General features: G+C 53.7%; 1 protein-coding gene across 1 annotated transcript in view; it reads left to right on the top strand.

Annotated features, from left to right (window-relative positions):
- Positions 1-25,101, top strand: part of MYO18B (myosin XVIIIB) — a 222,590-nt gene that overhangs the window by 20,540 nt on the left and 176,949 nt on the right. The window contains exons 4-11 of the mRNA XM_061140689.1: positions 463-529; positions 1,366-1,478; positions 2,767-2,943; positions 8,045-8,243; positions 10,180-10,322; positions 11,145-11,245; positions 12,263-12,326; positions 20,464-20,608. Of these exons, the coding sequence (XP_060996672.1) occupies positions 463-529; positions 1,366-1,478; positions 2,767-2,943; positions 8,045-8,243; positions 10,180-10,322; positions 11,145-11,245; positions 12,263-12,326; positions 20,464-20,608 (1,009 nt within the window). The remainder of the gene's footprint in view (positions 1-462; positions 530-1,365; positions 1,479-2,766; positions 2,944-8,044; positions 8,244-10,179; positions 10,323-11,144; positions 11,246-12,262; positions 12,327-20,463; positions 20,609-25,101) is intronic.

The raw sequence follows: 25,101 nt of genomic DNA, 5'->3' as shown, positions 1-25,101 counted from the left end.
TGGACAGGCGGGGATGGGAGACGGACAGGAGTGGAGGGGCGGCCAGCCCAGAGGAGGGGCCAGGCACGTCCCCCTCAGCAAGCAGGGGCCTGGAGGCCTTGCAGGGGAATCTGAGCTGTCCCGAGGTGAGGTTCTCCACAGAGTGAGGCAGTGTCCCAGCCATGAGAGCTGTCCCCTCGCCACTGAGCGTTCAAGGTCACAAGGTAGTCCTCTGAGCTGTGTAAATGGCAGATTGCTCAAGATGCAGATCCCCGGGCCCCACCCTGGAGCTTCCCTTTCAGAAGGCTAGGGTGGGGCCATGGCCTCTGCATTTAAATAAGCACCCCCACTCACACTGGGGCATTCTGCTTTCGCTGGTCTCAGGCATACTGTGAGAAATGCCCATGTAAGGGGTCTGCCCCTCACACAGGGGTGGGGGAGGGTGCATCCCCTTGGGCTAATTTATGTGACCTTTGCCCCCAGGCTCCTGAAGACAGATGGTATGAGGCAGAGAAGGTCTGGCTGGTTCAGAAGGATGGATTCACTCTTGGTAATTAGGGGTGTTAGCACACCTGGGGTCTGAGTCTCCCTCTCACGCCCCCAGTGCTGGCCGCTGTATGTGCCGGGTCCTGATCATAATTTGGGGACTGAGGGGAAGCGAGGGGTCAGGGGCAGCCAGGAGACATGGCTTTGGAGTGGGACTAGTTGGGTGTCATTTCACTCTCAGCAGCTGGTCTGTTGGGTGCTATTTTCAAAGGCATTTGTGCCTTGGTGATTAATTATTTAGCTAATTCACTAAAGCAACAAGCATTGTTTGGCTTCTGCAGAGTTGTGTCTGGAACCTAGTGCAGGTGGATCTCATCTCCTGAACCCACCTTTGTTGATTACTTGTGGCCAGACTCTACTGAGAAGTGATTCTGAGTCCCGCTCAGAACTCGGCTGGGAGGAATGATTGATTAGTGATGTCTGGCAGGCTCTTGCGGGAGGCGCGGCAGCCCGTTTGCCATTATGTGCCATCCCGAGTCTAGGTATGCGGGCGGACAGTGCACCCAGCCACCTGACTGCCAACTCTGCGCCTGTGCCCGCTGACAGAAGCCCCAGATGAGTCAGACCCAGCCTGTCAGACCCGAACCTCCACGGGTCCGGGGTCACAATTCAGCACCCTCCCTGTAAATAGGCCCCCAAGGAAGAGGATGATGCCCATTTCCACTGTGTCCCAGGTCCTCTCTCCTGCTCCCTGGCCTGACTCAGCAGCTTACAACCTCTCTCTTCTCATCTTTTTTCCTCTTCCCTCCCCCTGCCCCACCTCCATCTTCTTTCCTCGCCCCCTTCCCTGCTGTCCCCCACCTCCTCCCTGCACCCCTCCACCCCTGGGGTGTCTTCCAGCAACGGTGCTGAAGCCGGACGAGGGAACAGCAGACCTGCCGGCAGGAAGGGTGCGACTGTGCATTGACGCGGACGGTAGCGTCACGGAGGTGGGCGAGGAGCACGTTCACCGGGTGAGCCCCCGCCCGCCCTGCCTGCTCCACCCGCCTTCCCCCTCTGCAAGAGTTCCTCGTGCTTGACTGCACTGCATACTTCCCCTCGGCGCGCTGGGGGGAACTGTAGGGAAGTTCACCGTTGAACTCACTGCTCTGCCAGAGGTGTCCTGTTAAAGGGTTTCATTGCTCTGTGCCATGGTGTCCCCTTTATGAGGACACATTAAGAGATGTTTGTCAGATCTTGGGCCTGGGAATTCTTCTGCTGGAGAAAGGGATTGTTTTCCTTTGTATGGACTTTGGTATGCTTCCTTTTTCACCCTGTCTGCCAGGGGACTCAGAGCCAAATTTGCAGCTTGCCGTTAGCTGTGAGACAGGTTGCAGTGACCTGCCTTTTGGGTATCAGCCTTTAGTTTGGTTCTGCTTTTTTGGTTGTTTTGCATAATTTTTGTACTACACCATGAATCTGTGAGAATAAGTCAGAATCTAATGAAAGAAGTAAAAGGTCTTGTCCTGATGCTTTCCACCCTTCACATCTACTACCTGAGAAGGAGCTTCTTCCAGGCGTTCCCTGTGGGCCTCGTTCACCTTCACCCCCTCGTCTCCTCCTCTGCCCACCTCAGGCCCCCTCCTCCCACTAGTGCTGGGAGTTTGCAGAGGGCCAGTGTCCTCAGAAGAAAAGCTGACTCACAAAAGACCAGGGCTGATCCGCACCACAGAGCATTAGGCCCAGGAAACTTCTGGGAGCCAGAAACAGTGCTAGGAAGCTTTTCAAATGGACGCCCCAAGGAGAGGCTGCAGTCACTCCTTGCTTCTAGAAGGGTTTAGGTGTAGTCTTTCCAACTACAGTGTGTGGCGGGCTGTCAGAGAAGTGGGGCAGTCAGGGCATTGGCCTCCGTCCTAAGCGTCCCTGAGCACACGCAGAGCTCCCCGACAAGATGCAGAAGGGAAGGAAGCAGCAGAGGACACGTCCTCCGAGCACACCCGCCTTTCTGTGTCTGAGACAGGAGGCACGCGAATCTTGCTGCGTGTCCTCAGAGCGTCCCCCCTCCTGGTGCCCTGAGCGCAGGGAGGCAGGACCAGTGTGGGGGGGCGGGGCGGCTGCCAGTTGCAGAGAGCGCAGGAGAAGCGATGCCGCTGTTTCATCTGTAGGTTTTGTCGCTCTCTGCGGAGTCCTCAGTACACAGCTCCCCAGGAACCGGGTCACCGGGGCCGTGTGTGGGGGCAGGGGGCGGAGGCGGGGGTGGTGGTGGTCGTGGTGGTGTGGGGACCCAGGAGGCCAGAAGACGCTCTGTGTGATGGTTCGCAGGCCAACCCCCCCGAGCTGGACCAGGCTGAGGACCTGGCCTCCCTCGTCAGTGTCAACGAGTCCAGTGTCCTGAACACGCTTCTGCACCGCTACCGGGCTCAGCTGCCTCACACCCGCGCCGGGCCCGACCTGATCTTCCTACAGCCCCAGGGCCTCATGGCACCCTCTGCCGGCAAGGTGAGGGGGCCCCGGGGGTGGGGTCCATCAGCATCTCAGGGGGAGCAGAGCCCCCAGAGTCCCTGCAAGAGTGTCTGTGAGCAGCGTCCTGCAGACGTGGGTGCTGGGGCATCAGAGCATCGGGGAGCCTTGGGGACCACGTGCTCCCCCTTCCTTAGAGGGGAAGATGACGGATACAAACAGCAACAGGAGTGCGGGACAGTGACAGTGGGAGAGCATGTATTGGATGGTGTCAGGTCCGTCAGACTCTGCTTCGGGCAGCTTTGCGTGTCATCTCAGCCAGTGCTCAGGCCCACGAGAGGACGGGGCCCAAGACTAGCCCTGTTCCACGGATGCGAAGCTGGGCCAGCTCTAGACTCAGGCTCGGAGCTGGAGGAGCTGGGGTGAAGCCCACACCGTCAGTCCCTCTGTGCTCTGAAGCACAGGCCGGACCCTCAGGAGTCCCTGACACCCGCATGAACTGGGAAACTCCGTTCTCCGGTTCTACTTTTACTCGTTTCTACAGCCCGTGGAGTGTAGAAACGGTGTGTTTCTTGTCAAGACCATAGTCGTAGCGAGAGGACTCTCTCAGCGCCACCTTGTGGAGGGCCCTGCAGCTGCAGCCCCGTCCTTGGCGCCCCATCCCCTCAGGATTCTGGCTGGAGAATTCCATGGGCTGTGTAGTCCACGGGGTCACAGAGAGTCGGACACGACTGAGCGGCTTTCACTTGCCCTTCACTTCACCCTCAGTTCACCTGGTTGCTCCTGACTGAGAGAATGATGGAGGGTCCCGTGTGTGAAGGTGGGCAGATCAACCGGCCTCTGTGGAGCTTCTTGTCCTCGTGGGGAAGACAGGTCCATCATGACAAAGAGAAGTGTGTGGAGGAGGTGATAGGAGGTGGGGAGGACTGGAGACGGCTGGTGCCAGGTCTCACACGGGGTCGAAGTGACTCCGCCCCTGCTCAGAGCCTGGTGGAGATTTTCAGCAGAGCAGTTACAGGTGACCTGACTTATGCTACAAAAGGATCCGCTTGGCTGTGGGGTGGAGGTGAGAGGTGGGCAGAAGTGGAGGCAGGGAGACCCACTGGAGGTCAGAATCTCATCTGTGCTCCATTCGGAGGGCTTGTTGGCCTGGGAGGGGTCAGACCTCTAGGATACCTGCTAATGTACCTCAGTGGTTTGGAAAGGTCATGACGCTTCTTAGGCCTCAGTGTTATCATCTGTCAACTGGAGATGAAAAGCTGCATCTTGCCCTTGGAGTCCCATGGGACAAAGCCATTTGTAGCCCCTGAATGATGCTGAGTCCGTTAAAGAGGGGGCAGTAGCCTGGACCCCCTCCACGAGGCTTCTCTTTTCTAGGATGCCCCCTGTGCCCCCATAGGTCACCCTCGACCTGGCTGTTCTGGTCAAGGGTCGCACGTGCACCCTGTCTCCCTTGCTGGGCGAGCCATGCTCCAAGTCTTCTGAGAAGCTGAGCGCCTGCTCCGGCTCCGTAGGCACCCCCGGGAGAGGTGTCTGTCACAGGTCCCTCCTCTGCAAGTTTGGTTCTCACAGTTCTCAGTTGTCCTGGATCGCGGCATCCTTTACTCTGGCTGGGTCACAGAGCCTCAAAATGCAGGCATTAGGACCCACCCTGGTAGGCGGAACTTGAGCCTGTGAGCCCCAGCTAAGCCCCTGTAACTGCTCGGTTGGGGCTGGGCCCCCCTCAAGTCACCCTGCCTCCCCCACCTGCTCTTTGGCTGGGTCTCAGCTGGTTCCTCAAGTGGCCACCAGGTGGCAGCAGAGACCTGCGGGAGGGGCTGGGGCTGCCTTGCAGATGGGCGGGGTGGGGTCTGGGCAGGGCTAGGGGCCTCTCTGGCTGGGGGTCTGGGCCCACCCAGCTGCTGGGAGCTGGGTGTATGCGTGGAGGGTGCAGGCCTCTGGAGTGAGTTGCTGTGACTGTGTGGGGTGTAGATGAGCGCACCTCTGTGCAGAGGCCCCCGCTGCTGTTGGGGATGTGTGCCCTTGAGCATGCCCGTGTGCAAGCATGTAAGGTATCTGTGTGTGTCTGCAGGATCCTCCCTTCTCCCCTGCAGGCCTGAGAAGGCTGACGGTTGGGACAGCCTGGGCCTTGATCTTATATTTCCAAAGTGGGAGGTGGCTTGGGGCTCAGACCCTAAGACCCTGTGCCTGCCTTATGCCTTCAGGCCGTGTCCAGCCAGTGTGAGGGGCTTGTCTCACTTTGCCAGCTTTGGGGTCCTGCTGAGCCTTTTGCTTTGTGTCAGGATGGGGGCTCATCACTGTTCCTGGGGGTCTTGGGCTGTAAAGGCCAACAATGCATTGGGGGGCCCAGGTTTGGGGGAGGGCGGCCCCACTGGGGTTTGTGCCCCTGGTCCTGCCAGGCCACTGGGGAGGGCGGGTGGGCCTTACTGGTCCACTGGTCACCCAGTTAGCCTCCTGGGCTTCGACACCTCCTCTGGCCAGGCCTGGTCCCTGCTCCCTTCGGTGCCTTTTCACTGCCCTTGCTGTCTCTGCTTCCATCTTCCATCCTCCCTGAAAACCATGCTAAGCAGACATTTCTCAGGGTCCCAGGGATCTCCATGCTGCCCCGTGGTCAGCTCCCGGGTGTCCCCTGGCCTGACCCGCAGCACACTTCAGGGGCTGGTCCCCCCTCCTCCTGCTGCCACTCCTTCCCTCAGCTCCCGGGATCCTGCTCTCCTGGTTTTCCTCCCGTCCACCAGCCTGCCCTCTCAGCCTCTTTAGCTGGTCCCTGACCTCTTCAGGTCAGCCGCATCCCCCCACGTCTTCTCTCTCCCTCTTTAAAGGCCCGCTTCCTTGGTGATCTCATCCAGGCTCGTGGCTTTAAAATGACTCCCGTTCAGTATAATTTAATTGGTTTGTTTATCACCTGTCTTCTCCCAAATGAAAGCAAGTTCTAGAGGCAGGGCTTTTTTATATATGAAAATGTGTTTGTAAAGGTTTAATTTACATACAGTTAAAGTCACCTCTTTTAACGTTCAGTTCTGTAGGTTTTTGACAAACACAATTGTGTACATGCCTCCACCCATCAACTTCAGGAAGTTCCATCACCCCCAAAAGTTTTCTACACCCTTGTGGATGTCCCCTCCCCCATGCCCTACCCTCGGCAGCCACTGTGATCTGTTCCTTTGTCCCTTTTCCCTAGTTTTGCCTTTTCTGAAAAGTCTTATAAATGGACTGGTACAGCACGTAACCTTTTGAATTGGCTTCTTCCACTTAGCACAATTCACACAACACCCACGTTTGAAATTCACTCATATTGTTGCAGCTCTGAGCTGTTGGTTCTTTTATTCTATTGTGTAGCTTCCTTTATCCATTCAGAGGGGGACCCGCTGGCCCAGTTTCCAAAACTAGGGTGATTGGTTGCCTTATTCGCTCTTTAGCTGAAGGACATTTGCGTTGTTTCTAGGGTGGTTTTTTTTTTTTTTTTGGATGATTTTGAATACATAGTGTAGCCAGTGACAGAGAGAGGGGCTTTTTGGTGAACATGGGTGTTCGTTTGTCATGGGTAAATCCCTAGGCGTGGGGTTTGCTCTGTTGTGTGATGCACATTTCACTGTAAAAGAAGTTGCCAGACTGTTCTCTAGGCAGGCCTTACCGTGGAGCTTTCCCACTGGTGTTGTGGGGGAACTCCAGTTGTTCTGCCTCTTCTCCAGAACTTCATAGCACGTGTCAAAAAAACCCGATGTTTAAAGCCTGTTTTCAGCTGTTTTAACAGTTGTCTAACTGTGAGGTGTCTCCTCATAGTGGGCAGAGTGTGTGCACTCAGCGGCTCAGCCGTGTCTGACTCTCTGCGACCCCATCCATGGACTGCAGCCCCCCAGGCTCCTCTGTCTGTGGAATTCTCCAGGCAAGAATGTTGGAGTGGACTGCCGTTTCTTCCCCCAGTCTTCCCCACTCTAGGATCGGATCCATATCTCTTGGATCTCCTGCATTGGTAGATGGATTCTTTACCGCTGGTGCCCCCAGGAACCCCACAGTGGGCAAAAATTTCCTTAGTTTGTTTTGAGTAACACTGTGTCCCCAGTGCCTGCTACATAGTAGACATTCAATGGACGTTTTTTTTTTTTTTTTTTTTTTTTGACATGGATATACCCCAATTTGATTATGCATTCACCTATTGAAGGATACCCTGATTACTTCAAGTTTTTAACTATTATGGATAGTGCTGCTGTGCCTAAGTTTATCTTTGTTTGCATTTGGGCATGGATTTTTCAAAGCAGTTTGCTAAATACTGGAAGTACGATTGTTGGATCCCAAGGTGAGGTTTGTTTAGCTTTGGAGAAAACTGCCCTCCTGTGTTACCAGGTGGCTGTGTGTGCATCCCACCAGCAGTTAGGGAGTGTTCCTGCTGTTCCTCTGCTGCTGCTAAGTCACTTCAGTCATGTCCAACTCTGTGCGACCCCATTCCTGGGATTCTCCAGGCACGAACACTGGAGTGGGTTGCCATTTCCTTCTCCAATGCATAAAAGTGAAAAGTGAAAGTGAAATCGCTCAGTCATGTCTGATTCTTTGCGACCCCATGGACTGCAGCCTACCAGGCTCCTCCATCCATGGGATTTTCAAGGCAAGAGTATTGGAGTGGGGTGCCTGGACGTTTCTTTTTGAGTGAAGAGTGAGTGGATGGGGGAACGAAGGAGGTGGAGGCAGCTTCAGGTATCGTCGAAGTCTGTCATGGCAAATACTTAGGACGTGTACCACCATCTCCTCAGGCCCATCCTGTCTCCATGGCCGCGTCACTGATCAGTCGGGCCATCTATCCTGCTGCTCTGTTCAGGCAGGTGCAATCCAGTGATTTGCATAGTAGCAAGTGAGATGAACCCCATGAGCCGACGCAGCTCTGGCTGAGCACGAGTTCAGGCCTCTCATTAGTGAAGCGCAGGCCCAGGCTCAGGTCAGGGTCCGAGACTATGCGTGGGCTCACAGGGGACCAGTGATGGGACTTGACCTTCACACTGGGCTCTCCCCGGAAAAACACACAATTTCTCTGTTAAGTCTGGAGTGGGATGGGAGCAGGAAAATGGATCTGGGCTCAAGGCTGGTTGTGAAGTGCTTCTTGGGCTCTGGCTTTCTGGGAAGGCTGATGCCTGTGATCTTCCTGCAGGTGCCCAGGAACCGCCGGGACGGCCTGCCTGCCCACATCAGCTCCCTGGCCCAGCGGGCGTACTGGGCTCTGCTGAGCCAGCGGAGAGACCAGAGCATCGTGACCCTGGGCCGGAGCGGCGCCGGCAAGACCGCCTGCTGTGAGCAGGTCCTGGAGCACCTGGTGGGGATGGCGGGCAGCGTGGACGGCAGGGTCTCAGGTATAGTGGTCTCCAGGTGACGTGCAGCGGGACACGGGGGGGTGTAGGAAGAGGGAAGGGAGAGTTGGGGAGGCCCTGGGTGGCCCTTTCTTGCATCTAGTCAGCCAGCCTTCACTGAGTGCGTGTTGCAGACTCTGTGCTGGCTTCTGGGCAGGGCCATCCCGCTCTGCCAGGTGCTTCCGTGTGAATTAGGAGCCAGGCCTCCTTCCTCCAGACTCCGACTGCCACCTGCAGGGCAGTCATCAACGCCCGGTCATTGTGAGAACCAAGCACTTGACAGCCGCGTCCTGGACCGGCATCCTAATAACTGCAGGCCTGTGAGTGTAGGATCCAAATGCTGTGCCCGTCGACGTGGGGTCCTCGTGCAGCGCACGGCCCGCTGGACTGTGCAGAGGACCTGGCGAGGAAAGACGGGGCCGGGCCTGTGCTCAGGAGGAGCTGACGGCCAGAAGGGAGGCCCAGCTGCCTGTCTGTGCCCGACGCCAGCGCTCTGTGCCACGACGTGGCGGGGCAGGGTCGGGGGAGGGGGAGGGGTCATGGCGGAGGGGCGGGCGGCTGCCTAGAGGAGTGATGTGTGAGCTGGGCCTTACAGAGAGCGTGTCAGTCGATGACAATAATTCAGTATTGGTAGTGATCGTAGTGAGTGCTTCCTGAGGACTTGCGAACCAGACCCATTCTAAACAGGTTAACTTATTCATTATTTAGAACAGCCCTGTAAGGAAGATATCATTATTATTTGAATTTTATAGAGGAGTCCAGTAAGATGCAGAGAGGTTAACCAGCTTGCCCAGACCACGTGGCTCATACACCCTAGTGCCAGGATTCAAAGCAGAGCTGTTACCCCTGAGCCAGAGTTTTCAACCTACTGTTTCCCCTCTGAGGGCTTTTTAGATGTTACTTCTGCTAATCACCTCCCACCATGAAAGTTTAATGCCAGAGGTTCACCACGTATCTGTTTATGCAGTTAGGTCTATATGTATGTCTGTATGTGTGTGTGTGTGTGTGTGTATGTATCTGTGCTCTATACATAAGATAGGAAAACTTCCCCACCTTCAAGAATCAGCTTCTGCCCTCTTGAGGGCAGTATTCACCCTGCTGAGAATATATGGCCCAAGCAATACTGCTTTTTAGTATAATAGCAAACATAATACTAACAGCACCTCCTTTGGAGCCTGTTCTAAGCACTTTACGTTATTAAATCTTTTAGTCTTCATGACAACCACATGAGGTAGGTAGGTACTTACCCATCTTATAGATGGGGTGTCTGAGACACAGGAAGGTTAATTTGCTCCAAACCATGTAGCTATCAAAAGGGAGATCCCGTATTCAAACTTGCTTAACTGTTGTATTATCCTGCTTCTCCCTGGGGTTATTCCAGTGCTTTATTGAGCATCTGCTCTGCCTCTGGCGCAGGTTAGGAGCTGGGCATCCAGCCGGGAGAGGCACCAGTCTTGGCCCTTGCAGAATGTAGGTCTGCTGAAAGTGTGTGTGGGTCGGAGGGTAGGAGTCAGGCTAGGCTGTACCCAGGTGCCTAGCACAGCACCTGGCACAGAGAGGGACTTGGTAAATAGCTGTGGGAAGACTGCAGGGCTTTCCAAACCTGCCGTGATGGGGAGTTCCCTGAGAGCAGGTCTAAGAATGTTAGTGCCCTGCCCCCCTCCTAAACCCCACCAGGTCCAGGAGGCCCTGGGACAGCCCTTGTCACTCAGAAGGCACCAGTCTGGGGTCTGTGTGTCTCCCTGTCTTCACTCAGCCTTGCTCCCCCTGCCCTTCTGCCCTCAGCACAGGGCCAGCTCAGCAGTGCAATGGGCATGGCTTGGAGCTGGTCTGGGGAGGTGGCAGGGGTCCCACTGGGGCCGGGGCCCAGAATGGGGCCCTGAGAGGCAGGGATGGCGGTGCCTGGGCCGCGGGTGATGCCCCACCCATGTCCCCACAGTGGGGAAGATTCGAGCCGCCTTCACCGTCCTCCGGGCCTTCGGCTCTGTGTCCACCGGCCACAGCCGCAGTGCCACCCGGTTCGCCATGGTGATGTCACTGGACTTCAACGCCACAGGCCGAGTCACGGCTGCCCAGCTCCAGGTGAGGCCTCTGGGTGGGAGAGGGAGGGAGTCCCCAGAGCTGCAGGGTCCCCAGCCCCACTCAGCAGGGCCCACGCCTCCAGCAGGGACCCTGGAATGTGTCTAAATGGTCATCGCTCCCCAGGCCCTGGCCAGCTCCTCCCCACCTCATTCAGTGCCCCCACATCCCGTCCCGGAGCGAACTGGCCTGTCTGCATCTTGGAGTATCACAAGGATGAAATATTCATGAGTAAATATATAATTCAGCCGCTCGTTAGTTGGGTCTTAAAAGTGTAAGCTGAAATTAAACAGACACTCTCCGGCCTTCCGCGGCAGCTCGTGTGTGACGAGCACATGGCCTGTTTGTTCCCATCTCCAAAATCGCCCGGCCCCTCCCCTTCCTCTCCACAAACATTCTGTTTGAACAGAAAATAGGATTAGGTTATTAGAAGGGTTGTTTGTATGTGGAGCTGGGATAATATCCAGACTCACTGGTGCCAAATAAATCCCCTTTCCGAACTGGCCCTGGAATTCTCGCCTTCATCACCATTTGGGTCAAGTTATTACAGGCTTCCGTTACATGAGAGTATGTTGGAGGGTGACTCTTATGTACGTTAATTGTGATTGCCTTTGGATTCCTTAATCAAAAGGAGTTCCTTAATCAAAGAGCATTTGTTAATTCCCTTCGTGGAATCTGAATCAATAAGACCAAGGCCCGGCTGTTCTGATTCGGAGGTGTCCAGCCAAGTTGGGGCCTGAAATGTTGCCTCAGACAGCTGAGTGGGTCTGGGTGGGGCAGCCTCGTGGCCTCGTGGTGACCGGGTGTCTCTCCTCTCCTTGGCAGACAATGCTTTTGGAGAAGAGCCGTGTGGCCCGGCAGCCAGAAGGGGAAGGCAATTTCGAGGTTTTCTCCCAGATGCTAGCTGGGTTGGACCTGGATCTCAGGTGAGCAACTGGGCTGGGTGGGGCCAGCCGAGGCCAGTGAGACAGAGGGTGTCGGCTCTCCCGGGGCCCAGCCCCAGCTCTACCCAGAGCCGAGTGGATCCCAGTGGTGAGGAACCTGGCCTCTGATTCCAGCTGCCTGGGACTGCTTCCGGGCTGGGGAACCTGGCCAGGTGTCATCTGCTCTGAACTGCTGTTTCTTACTCTGTAAAGTGGAAGCGGTACCTTGACTGGCCTTGTAGGATTAAGTGAGACACTTCACGTACGGCTCTTTATCCATGCTGGGGTGTGGAGGATGTCTACTCTGGTGCTGGTATTTTGGGCCAGGCTCTGACAGCAGCTTGGGAGGTGGGCGAGGAACAGCTGACCCCAAACCTTGCAGAAGTTCCTCGACTCTGTGAGAGCCCTGGCTGCACCTGAGGTATCTCAGGGCAACGAGGCACCAGGTGGGATAGCCAGCTGAGAAGCCAGGAGCCTCATCTCGGAGGGCCTCCTAAAGGAGGTAGCCTAGGGAGTCCTTTCTGCCCCTCCCTGACTCCTTGGTGTCCTTGGGCACATGGCTCCCTGTCTCTGAGCCTCGGTTTCCTCGTCTGTAGAGAGAAGGAGCAAAGTTCCCATGAGGCTTGAGAGGTTGCTTACCCCAGGCAAGGTTCCCCTCTGTGCCCCCCACTGTTTGTCTCCTGCCTTCCTCCCCGATTTGAGGGAGAGGCTCCACCTGTCCTGAGCCTCCTGATAAGGCCAGAGGGATACTTGTACCCTCCAGAGAGATGAGAGAGGAAGCTGTCAGTTCTCAGAGCAGGGTAACTGCGGAGTAAGGAAGCTTCCGGAAGGCCTTTCCTTAGGAAGGGCCCAGTGAGGGCAGCAAGTGAGGAATATTTGGGCAGTGGGGCCAGGGCCCTAGGCCAGCTCTGGGGCCACCTGGGGCATTGTGTGGAGCCCTGCACCATGATGACCACCTGCTCTCCCAGACCACCCAGTGTGGGCACGTCCCCCCTTACTTCTGGTCCCTTCTGTTTTCAGGACAGACCTGTACCTGCACCAGATGGCGGACAGCAGCTCTTTCGGCATGGGCCTGTGGCCTAAGGTAAGGAGGAGGCCCTTCTGGGATGAGTGGTCTTGTGTCCCCATGAGCGAGGGGTCCCTCTGCCACTGGGGTGCAGAGTTGGCCAGGGCTGGTCACATGGCGGAGGCAGGACTGCCTTTGTGGGGCCTGGGCTTGTTGGGGAAATGAGTCTTGTACAAGTAACGGGAACCAAGAGATGATCTGTGTAGAGGTAAGAGCGTGGGCTCTGGGACAGGCTGTCTAGATTCAAACCCCCGCTCTGACACTTACTGGACATATGACCTCAGGCATGGATCCTAGCCTCTCTGGACATCTGTCTCCTCTTTGGTAAAATGACGATGGAAGTGGTATCTCCTCATGGACCTGTTGTGAGGATTAAAGGAAAGGATATCATAAAGCACCTAGCCCTGGACTTGGATCACGTCAGTCAGACGTGATTCTCCTAGGAAATCCTGTTAATGATGTTGTGTGGGAAGGGGCGGTCAGAGATGACTTCCTGGAAGGTGGGGCCTATGACCAGGGCCTGGAGAGTTGGTATTCAGTTGTTTAAGAAAGAAGATTATTCACTTGTTTTATTTACTTTTTTATACTTTAAAAATTATTTTGAGTCACCTCCCACCCCCACACTCCTAGTCACTCCATGTGTCATGCCTGTGCTGAATGCTGGGATTCTGGTCCTCATCTGTGGATTTTCACTCGGTCGGGAGAGAACGACTTGGGAATTAATGCAGTCATGTGAGATAAGGACATGCCAGAGTCTGTACAAAATTCTCTGTAACAGAGGATAGTTGAAAGCTACTTGGCCTCAGTCAGGGAAGGCTTCTTTAGTCAAGAGGATATCTGACCTGGGTTTTGAAGAATGAGTAGTTCACAAGGTGGAGGGGAATGATCATTTCTATTCCTAAGCTTTTTTTCCAGACATACATGTTGGGGAAACAAAGGGTGCTGGAATAATTGGGCATCCTCATGCAAAAAAAAAAAAAGAATTTCAATCCTCAAGAACTCACACCATATAGAAAAATTAACCAAAATGGATCCTAGGCCTAAATGTAAAACTTAAAGCTGTAAAACTAAGAAAACAGGAGAAAAATTTCTGTAACTTTGGATTGAGTGGAGACTTCATAGGTGTGACATTAAAAGTCCAGCCCCCGAGAGAACAAGTCGATGAGCTGCACTTCATTGAAATTAAGAACTTTTGCTGTTTGAGTGTCACTGTTAATAAGAAAATACAAGCCACCGACTGGGAGGAGATACTTGCAGACACATATGTGATGAAGTCTCTGAATCCAAAATATATAAATGACTCTCAGAACTCATAAATAAAACAACCTGACAAAAAAGATGGGCAGAAGAATTTCAACATAGTTTTACCAAAGAAAATTACATAGATGGCAGATAAGCGTGTACAATATACATTGGTCATTAAAGGAATTTAAAACCACGATGAAATACCATGACACGATACGTAGAGTGCCTACACTTGAAAAGATGGAGCATAACACGTGCTGGTGAGAATCTGGGGTAACTGGAGCTCTCATAACCTTGCAGGTGGGAGTGGGAGAAGTCTCTTACCATCTTGGCAAACCGTCTCTCACAAAGTTTAGTGTATACCTCCCACATGGCGTGCCAGTCTACTCCTAGGTGTTTATGCAGGAGAGTGGATCCATCCACTTTTTTATATGAGTTCATTAGCAGTTTTATTTGAGATAGCCCAAACCCAGAAACTATCCAAAATGTCTATTAACAGGTAAATGGGTGAATTCATTGTGGAATATCCATAAAGATAGTATGCTCCTCAATAATAAAGAAGTACTGATCAAAATAACTGTGCTGAGTGAAAAATCTCAGATGAAAGAGCACGCTGTGTGATCTCATTTATGTGAAACTCTGGAAAGTGCAGATGAACCTGCCGTGACAGCAGGCGGGTCAGTGGTTGCCTGGGGATTGGGTGAGGGCAGAAAGGGGGAGAAAGGGTTATGTGAAAGCAAACTTTTGGGGCTGAGGGACGCGTCCATTTTCTTTAGCACTGATGCTTTCGTTTGTGGGTGTGTCAAAGCTAATCACGTTGTACTTAAAGATGAGTGGTTTGTTTTTGTCAGTTTCACCTCAATAAGGCTCGCTCTCTCTCTGTCCCCCTCTCTCTCTGTTGGGTACTGTCTGCAGTTATTGACTAAGTAGGCCTGGGCCGGGACCTAAGAGTCTGCATGTCTCACAAGTCCCCAGGTGATGCTGAGGCTGGGGGTCCAGGGACCCTGCTTTGAGAAGCAGGGTCAGCAAGTCTGTTTCGACAGTGGGCGGGGTGAGAGGGAGTGGGGCGATGCGGCTCCCCCAGCCTCACCTTGCCGTTGCCGCCCCTGCCTCGGGGGGACCTGCAGTATGGTCTTCATCCAGGCCCCTTCTCCCCCTGGTTGGGGGGCCCGGGCAGCCCAGACCATACCCTGGACGGCAGAGGATGCGTGGCTGCCCCAGTGCTGGGCTTCCTCTAATGAGCTTGGGCCAGCAAGAGCATGATGGTTTGTTTTCTTGGTTTCGAGGATGAAAAGGGCTCAAGCCAGGCCCCCGTGAGCTTCCCGGCCTGACCTGTTTGTTCACAGTCTGCATACAGGAATGGGCGCAGTGTGAACCCATATCAAGGAGGCGTTTGAAGTGGTTTTCTTTTTTCTGTGTTTCTGGGAGTTGTTTTTTTAGACCAATTGATCTGTGGGAACTCATAGGGTAGTTCTTTGTTCTTGTCCTGCTACCTGGCAGGTACAGTGAGTGTTTTCTTTGTTCTCTAAGAGCAAAAATAGAATCTGGAAGCTCATTGGCCTTTGATACAAGCCTGGGCTCATTTTCTGGGATTGGGCCGTCCAGGTATCATCTCAGTAAAGGAATTCGGTGCTCAGAAAATGCCCCTGGGAGTGAGAACTGCTATGTCACCCTGAAGCCCCTAAAGTCACCAGACTCAGCAAACAGAAATGCAGAATGCCTGCACGTATTCATCTTGTAACTGATGTAGGACAGTGGTGATTGCATTATTAACACTTCCTGTTCACTTGAAATGTCCCGGGAGGGTAGATCTTCAGTGATCTCACCACACACCAAGAAGTGGTAACTGTGAGGTGGGGGAGGCATGCACTAACTTCACTGTGGCGATCACTTCACAACGTGTGCATGTATCAGATCCTCACACTGCACACCTAAAAACAGACCGTACTCATTTGTCAATTATGACTCACAAAAACTGGAAACATAGCAGGATGCCCAGTTAAATTAGAGTTCCAGATAAACATCGAATCATTTTGTTTTTTTTTAACTTAAAGTGTGTCCTGAATGTTGCACGGGCAGTCCTGGAGGGTTGAAGTTGTATCAGAGAAGGCTGCCTGGAGGAGGTGAGCATGGGCTGATCTTCTGCTGAGAGAGAGAAGTGAGTCAGGTGCAGGGAGGCCAGCCTTCCTGAGCCCCTGATGCAGAGGTGACGGTGGGGGAGAGGCAGGCAGGCAGCAGAGCGCAGGGTGAGGGTGTGGGATGGGGGGCTGTCAGCTGGAGCAGGGCCCAGGGGGAGCGGCCCTCCGGGACTGCCTCTGCTGGCCGACTGCCAGCTTCCCCTCCCGGGCCCTGCACAGCGCCACCCGCCCCGCCCCGCCGCCCCCCCACCTGCCACATCTCAGCTCTGAAATGGAACTCGTTTGAGATCTGCTGGAGCACCAGGACACATTTGAAATCACAAAGCTTTCATATTATTTTCTTCTTCTCTGTAATTTATTTTTCCACAACCTAGGCTGATTTTTTTAAAAAAAATAAGTACCATCAGTAGCGGTCATCATCATCATAATAATAGTAATAATCCTTGCCTCCCAGCAGTTTGCTTCTGGCTGTCAGCAGCCAGGCTTCGGCCTGAGGCACATTTATTTTTTATGACCCAGGCATCCACTGTGGAGGAATGTGCTCCAGACAGGAGACTGGGGACTGTGGTGCTCCTGCCAGGGGCTCTGCCCGGAGCTTTCTCTTACTTAATCCTCGCAAGGCCCCTTTGACAGAAGGGATTAAGATCACATCTGTTTTTCAGGAGGAGTAGCCAGGCTCAGAGAGGTGAAGCTACTTGCCCAAGGGCACACAGCTTTTAAGTGGCAGAGGTGGGACTGATGTCCAGGTCATCGTTGTTGTTCAGTCACTCAGTCGTGTCTGACTGTGCAGCCCCGTGCACTGCAGTGTACCACACTTCCCTGGCCTTCACTGTCTCCTGGAGTCTGCTCAAGTTCATGCTCGTTGAATCCAGGTTGGCCTGACTCCAGACTGGCACGCGTGTGTCCCCTGACATTGCCGCAGACCTGAGCCCTAGGCGGAGGCCGTGTGTGTTCTGGGATGTGACCTGCTGTGCACCCCGGGTCACTTCTCTGTCTGCTTCGATTTCTCCCCCGTGGAGTGGGTAGGTCAGCGCCCAGCTCCTGGGTCTGCTCCTAGGGTTGGGGCTCAGTAGAGAATCTAGGGTGTGGTGACTCTGCCCGTCCCCAGCACGTGGCCTTGGGCACGTGTCTCACTCTCTCTGAGCCTCAGTTTCCTCCTCCGATGGTTGGAGAGACTGAGGCTGCCTGGCAGGGTAAAAGCTCCTAGGGCGGCCCTTCTCTCCTGCCTCCTTAAGTGTGCTTTCGGCCCCTGGAGAGGACGCAGACCCGCCAGTGTTGAGATACCAGGAGCCCCAGCTCTGGATGGACCTGTCCTGCCCTCCCTGCTGTCTCCGTCAGGTTCACCCCCTGTTCAGGCACCGATGTTCCTTTTGCAGGTGAAGCGAGGCTATGTTCAGTATTTCCCTCCAGAGCTGCTCCAGGTCCAAGGGTGGAGGGGTGGGGACCCTCCTGGGTTGGTGGGCTGTGGAGACCCGGGGGAGCCCGCCCTGGCCCAGGAGGAGGGCGTGCAGTGTACACCCCCTGAAGCAGAGTGGGCCCCGGGCCCCGCCCTGTGCTTGTCCCCTGGGGACCGAGTTGCAGGCCCCCAGGGCCACGCCCTCCCCAGAGAGCAGCGCCTGGCTATAGACCCCGGGTGCCCGCTGCCCTGGCCCCATGAGAGAGGCCTGCATGTCCATCCTCGGGGTGCTCGGTGCCCAGCGCGCCCTGTCCTCCACCGTGCACTTCCTCTAGGACACCCTGCCCGCCTCCCCACCCAGCAGCCACTTCTCCGAGCTCATGCTGTTTGCTCTGTTCACCACTCCTTCCCAACGCCAGCTCTGTGCCTCACCCGAAGCCCAGCGCCCACCCTGTGCCATCAGTGTCTGCGTGTCTCCCTTCTTGGACCGGGAGCCCCCAGGACAGGCCGCGGCGATCCGCCTGCCGGGGCTGCTGGACGACGCTGGGGGAGGCATCCCTGGAAGGCTGGACAGCCTGGGCAAAGGCACCACTGTGTGCCGGGCACCGTGCTGGTGCTTTGCACGTGTCCTCATTCAGGCCTCGCAGTGACCTAGGTGCAGGGTTGGTGGAAACTGAGCCTCCAATGCAAGGGCAGGAGATTGTGCTGTCACACTCCTGGGGGCACAGAGCTGGGGACATGCGCAGTTCTATCCGCTTCCAGGTCTGGATCTGGCCTTTGCATGGTCAGAACCTCCCGCTGCTTTAAGCATAGCCTGGTTGAATGTGCAGAGAACATCTTGGATTTTATTCTTCTAAGTGACCTGCCATCTTGGGTTGACCTTGAGTCTGATTGCATCAGACAAACCCTGGGCACCTTCTGAGTTGGCTTTTACACTTTTAACTGATTTTTCTGTCTTGAGTTGAGCCATATGGTCAAGTGTATAAAAGCACTCATTTTCAGTGTACCACTCAGCATGGTTATATCCTTACACCTGCCACCCCACCCTGGATCACCATCTAGAACATTCTTCATTCCAGCAAAGGCTCCCTGGAGCCACTACTGGATCAGAACCATCCTTCCCACCTACGTCATCCTCCTGACTTCTCTTCCCAGAGGGCAGTGCTCCTTGCATTTGGCCTTCACGTGAACAGAATCACACGTGGCGTGGTGTTTCGTATGTGGCTCTTCTGACTCATGTGGGGTTCACACACGTGCTCGCATGATCAGTGATGCGATCTTTCTCATGGCTATGTGGTGCTCCACCACTCCACCCTGCCTGGACCACCCACTCTTTATCCAGTCTCCTCTTAGTAGAGGTTCTGGATGTGAGTTGATCTGTCCCGCCGACCTGACTGATTTCCGTTTTCTCAATTTTGAGGCAGGACTGGCTTTTTTTCAGGGCATTATGCAGAGGTGTCTGGCTCCCTGGGAGTTGAGGGAGCAGTAAACATCCTCCTGATCCTAAGTGTTTTAGATCAGAAGCACATACATTCATCCCTCCATCACCAGGGGAGGCGGGGAGCAGAGGAGAAGATGGACGGAAGCTTCAGTGGAAGTTTTCTAATTCTTCTGTTCATGTGAGCTAAGTGGCAGATGATGGAGTCTGCCTCTAATTGAAAGTCAAATGCTCATGGCTGACAGTGGGAGCTGTAATAAATGTGTTGCCTCTGTCCTTTTGGTGTCCTTTCTCTGCTACTTTGAAATCTCATAAATAACCAAGAGCATGTTGGTAAGATGCCTTCCCTTCCTCCGTTTGCTCCAGCGGAGCAGCTGTGGTTGCTAGGTTGAGTTCCTGGTTGCTAGGGATTTTGTGGTCCTGTGGTGGCCCAGAAATATGATGGATCAGTGGAACATGCTTTTGCTGTTAATTGAAACATTCCTGTAGCACATCCCTCAATGTCATTGTGAGCTTTGACGTCATCCCAATTGGTCGATGATCCTTGCGGGTTTCTTTCCCAGTTAGAAGAAGTGGCTTGAGTGAAGGGGACAAGTGGCCTGGGCGGGGAGTCAGCAAAACCCGATTCTTACCCTGAATCTGGTACTAATTTGCTCTGTGACGTGGGGCAACCGTTGTCCCCTCTCTGAATCCCTAAGATCCAAGGACTTGCCAGCTTTGACAGCTTACGGTTCATCACCCAAGCTCTGTGAGCAGGCCAGGTGCAATTCAGTTCCTCATTATCTGCTGGAGGATTATCAACAGAAGAATTCTCGTCATCAGCTCACTTCCTGTCCTCCCAGCAGGCTTCAGGAGTTGAGTCTTCTTGGCCAGATGCTGTGTGTGTGTGCAGGAGTTTCAGACTGATTTTAATATTCAATCAGACATAATTGGGATCGTAAATCTGGGAAAGAAAAAGCGATACCCTGCAACCCATAAACATATGATCATACCATTTTCTCTCCTCTCCTGCTGAAAAATCTCTGGTGGTTGCCCACCGCTTGCCCTGCGGATGGCAGACAGGATCTATCTCAGTTGCTGAGGCAGGTCAGTTAGTGGGGGCTACAAGAGGGAGTGTCCTGAAGAGAGTCTGGACTCCCTGTGGGGTCTTCATTGATTAGTGATGTCTGCCTCAGGTCCAGGAATGGAAACATGGGTATATTTTTGTCTGTTGTGGTAGGAGTTTTAAGCCTGTGCCCTTTAACATGGGGTTTGAGGCCTTCCCTGTTGGCACCAGCCAGCTTCTCATGTGTGTCTTCACCCCTCCTCTGTCTGCCCCACTCCAGAAATCCCTGCTTCCCTGGCCATGTTCAGATGACCACCAGTTCTCTCCAGAGACCTCTTTTGTTCTCCTTGGCCCCCCACCCACCCGGCCTCTGTTCTGTCAAATTGGGCAGCTCTGCCTATTTGCCATTCAGATTTCATTCACAATTTTGTCTCATCTTCTGTGACATCCTCTTTGACTCTCTTGGGCAGGATAAATCAGCCTGGCCCTCCTCTGAGATCCCATAGTCCCCTGCTTAGCCTGTCTCACACTTAGTTGTTTTTACATCTCTTTCCACTTCTACCTTGAAAGGTCCTCAAAGTCAAGTTCTGGGTTTCGCTCATCTCTGCCTCCCCAGAGTCCAGCACAGTGCAGAGCCTCAATAAATCTTATTGAGTGAACACACGAATGAATAAAAATCACATGCTGTCTGAAGTCAGACAGAAATGATTGTTATAACTTTCCCAGCAGTCTGAGTTCCGTGTGTCGGTACTCCCCAGCTTAATCGCGGGTAATTTACTGTGGTCATAAAATGTCCACACATTCCCCTGAGACCGAGCCCCGCTTCCCGCTGCAAGCTTGCGTTTCGTCCACCGTGACAGTCTGTTTGTCTCCCTCTCTCCCCTTGTTCTCAGCCTGAAGACAAGCAGAGGGCAGCGGCCGCCTTTGCCCAGCTCCAGGGTGCCATGGAGACGCTGGGCATTTCAGACAGCGAGCAGAGGGCCATTTGGCGGGTGCTGGCAGCCATCTACCACCTGGGCGCGGCGGGGGCCTGCAAAGGTACGTGCTTCCCAGCCGAGCTCACCTGGACTGCCGGCTGTCTCCACTGACGGGTGCCTGACAAGGCCCTTCTGTCCGTGAGAGTGTCACATGGACGGTGCCAGTGTGTTGTCTTCTGTGTCTCTGGGGCTGCTCTCTGCTCAGCTACAGAAGCAGGCATGCTGGGAGGGAAGCGGAGCTGATTTTTCAAGCAAGTCTCATAGCCCAGCACTGTCCAGTGGGACCTCTGCGATGCCTGGGAGCTCCTCTGTCCAGTAAGATGGCTGCTCGCTGCTTGTGGCCATTGAGCATTTGACATGTAGCTGCTGCAACTGAGGAATGTTTCCATTGTATTAAATTCTAATTAACATACATTTACATAGCCGCATGTAGCTAGTAGCCACTGTGCTGGGAAGAGACGCCCTGGAACAGGTGAGAGAAGGCTGGGTCCCTGCACTGAAGGTGATGTGTTTCTGTCTAGACATCTTGGAGAGGCTCCTGCTGTGTGTGCTGAGCCGACCCGGCTGTCCTCCTCCTCCCAGACTTGCTCCCATCCTGAACTGTCTGTGTGCTGACTGTCCTCCTTCACGTTGGTCTCCCCAAGGGGTTCTGACTGTCCCTGCCCCTCTAGTCATTCCCCTTTCCCTGTAGATACTCCCGTGACAGCATTTCTGTCCTGACTTCTCTATTCTTGCTATTATCACCTTAGACTAAGAGTTTGCTAGTCTTTTTTTTTTCCTGGGTTATTGCAGTAGCCTCATTGCTGATGCCTTCCCTCCTCCCTTGTGACCACTGGGCTCCTTTCTAGAACACAGACCTGTGGTGCCGTTCCCTGCTTAGAATCCTCCCGAGGCCCTCCCGTGTCTGCTCCATCTTGTAAAATCCCTTGGCTTGGCTTTCAGGGCTCCTCTGCCACCTCCCTCGTCCCTGTGAAAGGTCCCAAGGAGAGGGTCAGTGTCCAGAGCCGCACGGCTCCTGCCTTCATGGGGTTGATGGTGCCCTGTGTCATGACCGTGTCCTTGTCTAGCTCTTTCCGCTAGAGAGTGGCTTCCTTTGGGCCCAGAACATACAGTTGGGGTTGACTTGTGGAGTGGACACAGGCACGCACGGCACCTGTCTGGAGCTGTGTGCTGACACTGGCGGGCGTTCCGGGCCCTTCCTCTGGGAGGCAGCAGACTTCTTTGGAACATGGCAGCACGTGGTTCCTCCACCGCCATCCCCCTGGGCCCTGTGGCCTGTCCTTTTGATTTTCATACTCTTGAGCCGCATGTACTGGTGCGCTGATTTGATTTTGGACATTTCTAGAAGTCATGCTGAGTCAGAAATAGGTAAGGTGGCAATTCCACAGTTGGTCCAGGCCAAGGGCAGGCATGCCTGACTATACAAACAGAAAAAACAAATGCCACTTGCCTTTTCCAAAAATCAGCCATGGGGTATGCTCTGTGTCCTGATTGTTTGTAAATCAGACAGCTTTATAAACAGACTGGGACTGGGGACACCACTGCACAGTTCAGACCAGAGAGCTGTTGAAGATTTAGAGTTGGGGAACAGGCATCTGTAGGTTGACGGGGGTGTGGAAGGAAACAGACCTGTTTTACACAACGGAAGACTGAGGCTCCAAAGGTCCAGGTGCAGTAAACCCCAGGGTATGGGCTCTTGAGTGAGGCAGATGTGAGTTAAAAAGCAAACTTCTCCAAGCTTCAGAGGCTTCTCTTTCAATGGGCCAAGACTGGGGTTGGTGTGAGGATTGAATGGAATAAGGAAGAGAAAGCTGTATTAAACTGGGCTCCCCTGAGGCAGACCCTGAGACGAAGATTTGGGTGTGTGTAGCTTCTGGGGGAGGGGATATCAGGAAGAACCAAGAGGGGAGCGAGGGAGGGAAAAGTGGATGATGCTGGGGCATTAAGGTGTGAATTAGGGACTTCCCTGGTGGTCCAGTGGCTAAGATTCGGAGCTCCTAAGGCAGGGTGTCTGGGTTCGGTCCCTACTCAGTGAACTAAATCCTGTATTTCTTGACTAAAAGACCCATCATGCCTCTACTAAAGACCCCAAATGCTGCAACTAAAGACCCTGTATGCTACAATGAAGATCGAAGATCCCTCATGCCATAACTAGGAGTCAGAGCAACTAAATAAACATTTAAAACCTTTTTATAAATAAATAAAAGTAAAAAGCCAAGTGGATTAGCTCTGGGAAGTGAAGGGCCAGGCTCTCTGGGGACCTCTGGGAAATTCTGAAGAGCATGTCTCCTCATTGTGTATTACCTGAGGGGTGAGGGAGCCGGGATGTTGATCCACCACCACCTGCTTCTGCCAGCTTGAAGGTTGCTCCTGGGGCGTGTTACCCCTGCCCTTCCAGCCTGCCCCATGCCTGAGCTGAGCATGTTCCTGCAGCCAGGAAAGCAGAGGGGTGCAGATAGGTAGGTGCCTGCAGTGACAGGCCAGGGACGTGTATGGGGTGGTAGAGATGGAGTGAGGTGCCGGGAGTGGCGGACAGGTCGTCCATGACTCCGGCTCAGGGCAGTCCTTCAGCAGATTGTGCTGTTGAGCCTGGGTTAGCTGACTCTCCAGGATGTCACAGCCACTGGCCTCTCAGCTGCACTCAGCTCAGACAGGCTGGCTCCCTCCCTCCCAGCACTCAGCAAAGCCTAGGGAGAGGGCAAGACAGGGTTCCCTGAAGTCACACTGGAACCCACTCTAACTCTGATGCCACAGGACAGAGGCTGAGGGAGCCCCAGGTCTATTAAGCTGCCACCAGAGAAGTTTGATGCCTGACTCTTATCTCTCTGGGGCTCACAGGGCAACCCCTCTGATGTGGGCTCGGGACTCATACCTGTAACAGTAAAAGAGAAAGTCACTTATAAATATTTTATTAATACATGATTATGGCAATAACTCCTGCCTGCCTTCCCCACCCCACCTTATAAATTATTTTAAGAGGAGCTGCTGTCATTCTGCCTGGGAGGCCTGCCCGGTGATTTACTTACAATATATTCTGCTTTGGAAGATTTCATAATAGGTTGCTCTGAAATCAGCTATTAAGAATTTCAAAGTCGTATATAAATGTCTTGACTTTGTGTCATAACAGATCATTTTGAAATATATTAAGAATCATTTCCATTAATCAGATTTTTTCTCCCCCCATTAAAACGATGCTCTCCTCCCAGCACGCCTGACTTCCTTAACTTGTTTTGAAAGTCCTAATTCTGTTTTTAAAAACCATATCTGTCCCTGTGGGGAGATTTCAGGACTTATAACTGGACTCGGGATTTTTGAACTGTGATGGTAGTAATGACAACTACCGCTAATATTGGTTTAGCGTCTGATGCTTTCAGAAGTGCCTGTACCTCTTGTGACTTTTGATATGATTTGATTCATGTAATAGCCTGGTAAGGAAAGATAGTGCAGTGGGAAAGAGTCAGCCTCCTGGCTTGGTTTCTCTGAACCTCAGTTTCCTCCCCAGCAAAATGGGGTAGTTATGGCAACCACTTTGCAGGCTTGTCATGAGGATTAAATGAGTCGGTGCCAGCGTTGAGAGCACAGGCCTTGGCTCACAGTGAGGAGCTCTGTAAGAGGAGGACTGTAGTTCACCTGGCGTCCGACAGCTGGTATATTCCAGAATGAGGCCTCCCTGCCACGACCACTCCCCTGCCCTAGACCTCATTGATTGGGTCATTCCTTGCTGGAGAACTGACCTGTTTTCCCAGGCCGCGTGCTTATAGATGCGGCGTCACTGCACAACCGTGGAGCAGCCTGGGAGGAGCGAGAACTGTAAGGTACCCATCTTATAGATGAGGAGACCGAGGCCTGCCAGAGAGGCTCATCCTCATCCCCTGGGGCACGCAGCGAAAGCCAGAGCTGGGGTTTGGACCCAGTCTGTCCAGGTGCTGAGCCCAGCCTCTGGGACCACATCCTCTGTCTCTCTGTCCCTGTGTGCCGTGACCTCTGTCCTCTCAGGCTCCCAGGTCTTCTCTGGGGCACCCAGAGCTGTTTTCACTCATGACAATTCTGACACCAGAGAGGTGGGCTCTTTCTCACAGCAGGCAATCCTCTGATTCTCTGGACACCAGCTGGGTGTCCTACAACTTAATCCACTCCTGACACTACCTAGAGTTTGTGTATGTCAAGGGCTCAGTCCCACAAGACTGTACCACTTCAGACACGGGTCACAGACCCCTCCTCGGGTTGATAACTTGCTGGAACGGCTCGCAGAGGTTAAGAGGGCGCTTTACTTACCAGCATCTGCTATAAAGTACACAGCTCAGGAACACCCATGTGAAAGAGATGCAGGGGGCGGGCGGCAGAAGAAGGGGCTTCCATCCTCACTGGTGTGTGGGCCTCCCAGTGCCCTGGAAGCTCTCTGAGCCCCCTCATCGGGGGTTTTCTGGAGGTTTCATTACATGGGTGTGATTGATTAAATCATTGACCCTTGGGGATTCATTCCATCTCCAGCCTCTTCTCTCCCCTCCCTGGAGGGAATGGAACTGAAAGTTCCCAGTTTCTAGTCATGCCTGG

This window comes from Dama dama, chromosome 5 (genome assembly GCF_033118175.1).
Source record: "Dama dama isolate Ldn47 chromosome 5, ASM3311817v1, whole genome shotgun sequence".
Lineage (NCBI taxonomy): Eukaryota > Metazoa > Chordata > Mammalia > Artiodactyla > Cervidae > Dama > Dama dama.
Note: the sequence above shows the minus strand (reverse complement) of the source record. Positions and strands in the feature narration are given on the sequence as shown.